The 10,123-nt window shown below is 37.5% G+C and overlaps 1 protein-coding gene across 1 annotated transcript; it reads left to right on the top strand.

Annotated features, from left to right (window-relative positions):
* Positions 1-1,008: 1,008 nt before the first annotated feature.
* Positions 1,009-8,342, top strand: LOC129106471 (T-complex protein 11-like protein 1). The gene is made up of 10 exons (XM_054617881.1): positions 1,009-1,095; positions 2,329-2,419; positions 2,508-2,637; positions 2,752-2,872; positions 3,605-3,825; positions 4,525-4,661; positions 5,360-5,541; positions 6,679-6,860; positions 7,324-7,496; positions 8,098-8,342. Exons 2-10 carry the CDS (start codon positions 2,341-2,343, stop codon positions 8,328-8,330), a joined length of 1,458 nt encoding a protein of 485 aa, XP_054473856.1. The 5' UTR covers positions 1,009-1,095; positions 2,329-2,340; the 3' UTR covers positions 8,331-8,342.
* The last annotated feature ends 1,781 nt before the right edge of the window (positions 8,343-10,123 follow it).

Here is a 10,123-nt window from a genome sequence, read left to right as displayed (position 1 = left end):
TTCAAATACTGATATACTGATACTGAACGTGTCCAAATTGCACCAAATTCGAAATACTTTAAGTCCCCAGCAAGAGTGAAGTAGGTCGGATGAAAATGATGTGAGATAAGCATCATAAGGACAAACCCACATAGACAGTCAGACAGAGATTACTTGCTTTATAGATGTTTGACAAATAATCTATCAGGCAATTTGAGCACTAATAAATACCAAATAAGTTAAAATCATCTTTATTAAGAACAAAACGGTCACTTGTGCTTTAACGAATTTGTAGCAACTTTATTGCAAGTACAATAACATTATAAGGAACATGTAAAGCCCTCTAAAAAAAATACACAAATACAATTCAATTTACAAAATGATAAACAGAAAAACAATGTCTTAAAGCAACGTTTTAAATAGAGGCAGGTAAGGTACACTGTACACAAATAGTATCTAGAAAATGGTGAAATGGAGAAATACACTGAATAGTTTTGAGTATATTCTACACGGGTTTGTCTCATGGACTGGTTTGTGTAGTTTTAATTCATATCTCTTCTGTCTGGAAATTCCTGGTTCATAGAAAACAGGACATTTCCAGCTGCTCACACATAATGAATCACACAATGGACCATTTTCTATGTTGTTTCCACTGAACAATCAGGTAAACAGGCACAAACAGAGGCTGAGCACAATGTGTTTACATTTAAAAACAGAAGTGACACGCCCACTGACACGCCCACTTTCTGATCTGAGAACGGACCAAACCAAATGAAGCTGTTGTCTTTTATCTGTATTTTAAATAGAAATTAATAAAAAATCAACACATTTAATGAGTTCATATTTACATTAACTTCACGGTACAATTGCAGAATAAGAAGTTTTGATTATGTATTCAGGTGATATCAATGGCTTTCATTTTAAACCCCCCCTGTATTATTGTAAAAGTGGTTTAGCCCAGGTTCAAACTTTAAGGCTGATGTTGTTCCTGATGAAACTTTAACACACTGGAAACCTGTGTGGAGAGCTCCAGCTTTTATATATATATATATATATATAGTTAATGTATATATATATATATATATATATATACATTAACTGAAATACCAACCACAGGTAAGTCAATAAAACCTTTGCATTTGATTAAACTGTACTTAACTTTATTTGAAGTGTTTGAGGAAGTACTCAGATCCTTTACTTCAGTAGAAGTACAGAAGTACTATCAACAAAATGTACTCAAAGTATTAATAAGTAAAAGTACTCGTTATGCACAATGGCTCATTTCAGTGTTTTGTTATAGAATATTAGATTATTATATTTCATGTCAGTGTGAAGCCAATTTTAGATACATACTTTGTATACTACTGCATCATATTTAATATACAGTACCAGTCAAAAGTGTGGACACACCTTCTCATTCAACTACTTTGAAGAATCTAAAATATAAAACATATTCTGGTTTGTTGAGCATTTGTTTGTTTACCACATAATTCCATATGTGTTCCTTCATAGTTTGGATGTCTTCAATATTAATCTACAATGTAGAAAAAAATAAAGAAAAACCATTGAATGAGAAGGTGTGTCCAAACTTTTGACTGGTACTGTATATATATATTTTTTTACATTAACTAGTAAATATAAGTGTGCAATAAATGTAGTGGAGTGAAAAGTATAAAGTACCATCAAAGGGAAAGACTGTATGTCAAAATTGTACTTGCACCCGGAGTAATTATACTTAGTTACACTCCAGCAATGGGAACTTGAGGTACTTGTACTCTACTTGAGTATTTCCATTTCCTGCTTCTTTTGCTTTAACCATAATCTAATATTATTATTATATTCCTTTATTGATCCCCATGGTATTTCCATTTCCTGCTTCTTTTGCTTTAACCATAATCTAATAATGTTGGTTACGGTATTTATAAGTATTACTACTCTACTCTACTACTTCTGTTGGTCTTTTTTCAGTAAAATCAAATCTGATTTGACGACCATTTCAATTTTTATTTTTAGGGCTGCACGCAATAATGTGAAAATAACTGTTATAGTTTCCCACAAACAAAGGAGCTGCAGTTAGATTCCTTGTTATATTTGAACAGTTCACTTAAACCAAAATATATTCAGTTTACATTATATGTGACAAAGAAAAGCAGCAAATTTTCACATTCGAGAAGCTAGAACTATGAAATCTTTGGCATTCTTGCTTGAAAAATAACTTTAATGATAAATTATATCAAAATAACTTGATTATTTTTCTGTCAGTTGAGTAATCGATTAATCTATTAATTATAGTTCTTAATACTCTCTTAATAGACAAATTTTGAGTAACTGATTTATTTAAATGTCCAGACTTTTGCTGAAATGCCAAATCAAGGAGACGAGGCCGCCGACGATTCCCCCGCTGACCTTCCCAGTCTGGAAAACCTGGACTCTCCCACAGGTATGAAGCTTTATTATGGCAGTTATTGGGTTGAGTCACGTTCAGGGACCATTAGTGATTGAATTGTGTGTCCTGTCCGTGGTGTCAGGGAGTCCACCCACCGCCTCATTATCCAGCATGATGGAGCTGGAAAACTGTCTGTCCAACCTGAACCTCGCCCATGAGATAGTGCTGAACCGAGACTTCTGCTTCAAACCCAGGAGGCCTCCGACTGACAGGCAAGAAAAAACACACCTAAAGTCAACTTGGTATCTTATATCCACAAATTAATTAAATGCAAAGTGTCTTTTAAGCTGTTTATCTTTTAATAAATGTTTTTTTCCCTAATGTAGCCTGGAGGGCAGAGTGAAGGAGATCGTTCATCGGGCGTTCTGGGACGGTCTTCAGGAGCAGCTGAGCAGCGATCCTCCAAACTACAACCACGCTGTCATTCTGCTCCAGGAAGTCAAAACTGTGAGTGTGCATGGCATGGAATCAGAGAGCGTCTAAATATTAACTTGGTAATTATAAAATCCAGGTGAAACAGCCGTTCATTACTGATAAATCTATTCATCCTGATATATAGCAGGAAAGAACACAATATTTACATTGCAGACATAGTGGTATGGTACTTTTGGTTGGTGTAATAAGTAATGATAATCTTCATTATTAAAGGAATACTTTTAGGGAATCCGCTCGTTCACTTTCAGGCAGAGTTACATGGGAGGATTGATGCCACTCATCTTTATTTCTTGGTATCAATCTTCTCATTTAAGAAAGCAAAGAAGTGTATTTACCAAAATGTCAAACTATACCTTTAATCTATCAATTAGAGTATTTTTTATTTCTTTACTTAATTCACAAGGGAGCATGTACAATATTAAATATAAATGTTACTATTTGATATTTTGTACCAGAGTTGGCTCAAAGCTAGTCTGACGTCATGCAATAATGAAATATTTGAGGGATCAAAAAGTAGAAAAAAGATATGTCGGTGTACATCAGAGACTTGACTTGATAAATCATTTAATTGAACCCTTAAATCCGGTAATTAAAGACTTGTAGTTAGGCTACAGTTTGTACTGAGCGGGACGTTTCACAGATGACAAATCTACTTGTCAGTGCTCTCATCCAACAGCGACACCATTTCTTAATTACCTCACACTTCTTTGGCATTATTTTTTATACACTAATATTTCCTCTCAGATGCTTCAGTCCCTGCTGCTGCCCGGTCACGTCCGACTGAGAGCCCAGCTGGACGAGGTGCTGGACATGGAGCTGATCCAGCAGGAGGTCGACCACGGGGCTCTGGATCTCCACAGACTGGCGGGTTACATCATCAACACCATGGCGTCTTTATGTGCTCCTGTACGCGACCCAGAGGTCAGGGCCCTGAGGGACCTCAGAGACCCCGTGGAGCTCCTGAGGTGAGGGGACAAAACTGACACAGGAAAAACTTGTTATATATTACCACATTATTTTATTAGATCTAAAATACAGTAAATATTCTTTATTTTTCTTAGAGTTTAAACTTTCAGTTCATTAAAGTTGGTCTGTATACATTTTACTGACATCTTGTTCACATTACTTCTCAATGTTATTTGAAGCCACCAGATTAAATATGTATATTTTTGTGCGTGTTACTTTATGAGCGTTTTTGTAAATGGGCAACCGTCAGTTTCACTAAAATATAATTCACCAACGATGTTTGACCAACCCAGATAACAGATTTTTCTATATTGGTTCGCACCAGTAAAACTACAGAAATGTCCTCAACAATAAAGATTTAAGTAAAATTATTTGCAAGGAAACATCTGTAGTATTGTCCATTCAAAAGCTATCAACTATGTAAACAGGAAGTAACTGCAGTTTTGTTTAAAAATACTATTTTAGTAGGATATATTAACTTTAACCTCCAATCCTGTAAATGTGGTTGTGACTTTGCTTTATTTATATACTTTATTTGCTTTATTTTAACCTAAATGTCAGTATTTAACTAACTACCTGACTGGTAGTCATTTGGTCTACATTATTAGCACTTCCTCAGTTTTGAGAAGTGCAACATAAATAAAGTTTGCTAGCTTGCTTTTGTATGTATTACTCAAAACCGCTCCCCGTTCCCTCAGGGAGATCTTCCGCGTCCTGGGCCTGATGAAGACCGACATGGTCAACTTCACCATCCAGAGCCTGAGGCCTCACCTCCTGCAGCAGGCCGCCCAGTACGAGAGGGCCAAGTTCCAGCAGATCCTGGACCAGCAGCCGGGTGAGGAATTGGTGTTTAAATCTCTAACCTGAATGCTGCAGTGTGTGTGAGTGATGGACGACGAAGGTGACTTTGTCTCTGTGAAATGTATTCTTTTCAATTAAACTGATTTTGACCCTTGTCGCTCTGAAGCACCATCCTGCTATTTTTCAGCTTCTCATTGAGTAAGTGGAGAGCTGGACAGCCAATCAGGGACCTGGCTCAGATATTCTGTCTAAGTACAGCTGGCTAATCAGAGTTTAGCAGTTAGCTGGATTTGTCTCCTGGTGGAGGGGAGGACACTTTGGATTAAATCCAATAGAAGAAAAAAAAAACTATCAATACGTAGGCTACACAAACCCTATACCCTCAAAGTGACATGTCCTCTTCTTCGTCGTCTCACGAGGGTATACTGGACGCTACAGTGACTCACTATCACCTCTAGAGGTAGACGTGGTATTACAAGACATTCTTATCTCAGTAGATATCTCTGCAACACAAAACACATCTTTGACATAACATTAACACGTCTTTACATTCTGTTGATGATGTTTATTTTATGTTTTGAATTACAAATACTGGGAATATTTTTCACATTGCACCTTTAAACCTATTTTCTGTCGTAGAAAAGTGAAATAGATCCGTGTCTGTGTCGCTCCAAACACCATGTGACTCCTCTAGCTGTTAAGGTTGTTATTTGTTTTACTGTTTCTCTTCAGCTTCTCTGGACGACACCACCGCTTGGCTTCAGGCAGCAGTGTCAGAAGAGGCCGCGTCCATCAGAGCTCGTTCTGAGTCTCCTGGTTCTGACGGCCGAGGCCCCGTCAGCGCCACCGCCGTCCTGGACCGGGCCTACATGCGTCTGCTGTACTGGGACCCGCAAGAGCAGAAATATCCCGAGGTCAGCTTTGCAGCCTGCAAAAATGACATCACACTGCACTCTCTGCCTTTCAATTGAGTGATATTTTATTGATCATCAGGAGATATTCAGTCTCCTCACACACTCCCCCCCTCCCTGCCCCGTGTTAAAGCATGTGACGGCACATTAAAGCTCGATCAGCACCTCTTCAGTCCGACGCTCTGACGCAGACCTGTCAGATGAGCTCAGATTCTCCTTCATCAACATCTTTCAAATGTGTTCATTGGAACTGATTGTAAACTCCATCTTTACTTAAGACTATTCATTTTTAAAATGGACATGGCTAGCCTACAATAATATCTTCATCTTCATAATTAAACTGAATGTTTAGGTGCTTTGGTCAAGTTTCCATTTACATTACTTTTACATGGAGTGGCTTAAGCTGAATGTGTCAAATATTTTCACCCATATATTTGTTACTTTTAGCCATCTATTTAAACTTTTTATCTAAGATAATTTAGTCATTTCTTTTAGTAAACAATTTTCCTGATATATTTATTACTTTTGGGCATTTATTTAATGATTTATCTATTTGGCTATTTATAGCAATTTTAGCAATTTATCCATAACTTTAAGCTAACAATTTTATTATTTTTTCCATTTCTCTTACTTAACACATTTCCCTATATATAACTTTTTGAGATTTATTAGCATTTTATCTATCTGTTAACTATTACCAATTTGTTCATAACTTTTAGCAAACAATTCTAATAATTTATACATTTATTTTTGCCAACAATTTCACCTAAATATGTATTACTTTTAGCCATCCATTTCATCCATTAGGCTTCTTTTAGCTATTTAAGCAATTTATCAGTGACTTTAAGGTATGGAATTTAATCATTTATCCATTACAATTAGCTTGTTTAAATTCTCTGCTCCCTTGACAGCTAATTTTCATATCATATTTATCATATTCGATTTTATTTAAATTGTTAATCAAATTGTATTTACCATTTTTTTTTCCAATAGTTAGAGCTACAATTTTTTCACTGTTTATATTTCAAAGAATGTTTTCATCCAGATGTAGCTGTTGGTTTTGTCTGGACAGTCTTCTATTTAAGCTTCATATTCCCTGTGATTAACCTTGTGACACGTGACCCTGACCTCCACACGCAGACCGTCCTGATGGACCGAGCCCGCCTGGATTCTCTGGCCCAGCGGCTCCAGATGCTGGTCCTGGAGGCGTCGGTGCTGCTGCTGACCAACGCTCAGTGCGGGGACGCCGTTTTCTCCCTGCAGGGGTTTGTAGGTAGACTCAGGCAGTCCGTCACTGCCCTGCTGGAGGGCAGTCACACCAGGTAAGAGGGGGATTTGGTGATGCTTGTACTGGCTGTCACGGGGAACAGGTATTGTACGAGGAGGAAACCGATGGAGGTGACAGGAGACAACCAGCCTGTCAGAACGCATCCTGCTAACCTCATTCTTTCTGTTCAAGAGAAGCCCCGTCATGATTAGTGGATTAATGTGGAACAGCAGCTTGTGAAATCCAAAGGCCTGCTCTCGCTCCAAGCAGCAATAAAAATGCAGCACAGGCTACTTCTCAATTCTTAATCACCTATATAAAAAGGTCATTTTATTCCATCTAAACCTGAGGGACCAAGAAGTTATTAAAGACCTTTATTTATTGACCTCCGTGGGTCCCAGGACTCTTTGCTCAACACTCCTTATAAATGGCAAAATTCATAGGCCTGTGACTTAATACACATCTAATGAAGCCTGCTGGTAATGCGTCTAATGCTGGTTTTTGTTCTGTTGCTGCAGGGAAGCTGACCTGAAGGGGGCGCTGCTGGGGCTCGGGGAGACGGTGCTGCAGCTGGTGACCGAAGCTGTGAGCGGCCAGGGAGGAGCAGCACTGCCTCGGGAGAGCCAGGATCTGCTGAAAGGACAAATATCTGAGCTGTGGAAGCACAACAACCCGGTCCGCACACTCATAGGTCAGGCTGAGCACAAGAGGGATACGTCAGTGATTAATTAAAGCACAAGTAGGGCAGAAAGTGGTTTAAATCCACATATAAGATTTAAGTTTCTATGTATTTTAATTTGGTATGGCACTAGTGTGGTTGTTCTTAGTTTGATTCATTTTTAAAAAGGTGTGATTTAGAAAATTTCTTTGCACAATTATCACTGGATAAGTCACTGTTATTTTCATTATTGGTTCATCCTTCCATTCATTTCTTAATTGGCTGCTAGTGTGACATCGTCATATCATCATTTTCTGCAACCAACAGTCCAAAACCAAAACATTTTGCTTACATACATAAAGAAAAGCAGCAAATCTTCACATCCAGAAGCAGTAACCAGATGTTTTTTGTCAAAAAAACCAAATTACTAATTGATTATCAAAATAGTCACAGAATAATCCGGTATATGGTAGTATATTTTAATCTGTAGGAGAGAACATGCGTCAAAATGTCATTTAGTTCAGTTTGTCACATGTCCACATGGATGTTTTTTTCAAACTTGGATGTGTGCTGCCGCAGAGAGCCAACTTCTTTCCTTCTCTCTCTCCCTCTCTCTCTCCCTCCTCCCCCTCAGGAGAAAGAGTACAGGGCTTCCTCGGGGCCATGCTGCAGGGCGGCCTCGCTAAAAGGAGTCCAGAGCTGCCCGCTCCCCTCGGGCTGGTGAGCTCCGAGCTCGCCGAGCTGGGGACGGCCTTCGGGCGAATCGTCCACTTCAACCGAAACGTCTTCGGTCCGTTCTACGCGCCCATCCTCAGGAAGCTGCTGTTCCCACCAGGAGAGGCTGAGACCGGGGAGGACTCACGCTAGGCCGGGGGCGACCCAGACAACCTGCGGTGACCTTAACTTAAGATGCCGTTTGGCACTGATTGGTCGCTATAGTGTAAATACAGTGAACGAGAATCTTTAAGGGAAAGACATTTACAGTCTGCAGATTTAATATATATATTATATATTTTTTTTACGTGTTTGAACAAAAAAGAAAAAAGGTCAAAAACAGGAGGCAGATTGATTGTTATTGGTGCATCTTCACCACACATACGAGAGCACAAAACATTAGGAAAACAGATTGCGTGACACAAAATTAATAACGGTATGATTTTTCCCCCAGACAAGAGTAACAAATAGTTTTCAGTGTGCTAATGAAAAAAGTCACAACAAAAGACTGATTGTGGTTCTGAAATGTTTTTGAAAAAGATCAATAGCCTGAAAAAAACCTTTGTTGTTTTCACTTCTCAGTTTACTTTCTATCTCAAGATTAAACACCCTCAGGAAAATCATTAAGTACCAAAGATAATGCTAAGTTTGTAAATAATACTTATAATAGTTTTAATATGTAGCTGTTTTCTCTTCTTATCTTTGTGTTGCTAAATGTTCATGTATAACTTACCAAAGACAGAGTGCACTTTTTCTGAAATCCATTTTATTTTTTATTTTTTTCTTGTTGTTTTGCACTTTCTGATTATAAACCAAATATGTTCTCAATGTTTCCCCTACGGTTAAGATTAGTGGGAGGTGGTGTACCAAAAGGAATATCGACTTGATTACTTTTCCATTTTTTAGCAGCCGCGATTCACTCCATTAAACAAATGAAAATATGTGTATCAAAATTCTGCGAAGCTTCACAGATCACCTTGATGAATTTTAAACAGTATTTGGGGATAATGATTATTGGATACACTTGTTACATAGAAGTTAGTTAGTTATTATAAGTGCATCCAGTATACGCTTCACACGGGCGAAGCTTATCACAAAAATACAAACTGTAAGTTAAACGGTTTACTCTCCCAAAAAACCTGTAAGGTCGTATATACATTTTTCACAACTCGGCTAACATATTTTCATTTGTATGGAAATAAATTCACAGATGAATACCTTGAATGTTAGCCAAAATACGTACTGAATTATAAAATGTTGTATTATAGCATAAACGCAGAACGGTTATTATAAAGAAATGGTTTTCATAAAACAAGTTTAAACATGTGAAAACACTTGTTTGGCGCTTTAACAGCTCCGAGCAGAACAGATGATAAAGCTTTCACAAGTCACAGAGGTAATCATATTCTAAAAGGTAATAATCTTGTATTCTTTTCCAGAATACTCAAAGAGTCCTTTAACCATATGAATATAAAAATATTTAGTCTGCTGCCACATAAAATACATTATTAACGAGTTTCTCAAACTGGTAGCCAGAAATATCCCATCTTCTTGTACATTTGTTACGGCATAAAAAAAACAAAACACCAACGTGTTACTGTATATAAAAATATAATGTAATAGAAAGTAACATTATTATAAATAAATGTAACTGATGTAAAACTGTATCTTTTTATTTTACATGGTTAAAAGAGTTCTTTGACGATTCTGGAAATACCGTCAACGCAACAATATTGATCTGAGTTTTTTTAGACTCTTGGCTCTGTGACTTGAATGTAACATAACAAATGGTATGCATGTTTCTTTTGTTGATATATTAGTTGCACCATCCTCTAATCTCTACAGCAGGAAAACACTGATATTGTACATTAAAGTTACCATGTTGTTATGTTTGTCACTTTAAAGTTTAAACAGCTGGTGTAATGTTTCCGTGTTTTACCATTTAT

Source organism: Anoplopoma fimbria, chromosome 17 (genome assembly GCF_027596085.1).
Source record: "Anoplopoma fimbria isolate UVic2021 breed Golden Eagle Sablefish chromosome 17, Afim_UVic_2022, whole genome shotgun sequence".
NCBI classification, from domain to species: Eukaryota; Metazoa; Chordata; class Actinopteri; order Perciformes; family Anoplopomatidae; genus Anoplopoma; species Anoplopoma fimbria.
This window is presented reverse-complemented; position numbering and strand designations above follow the sequence as displayed.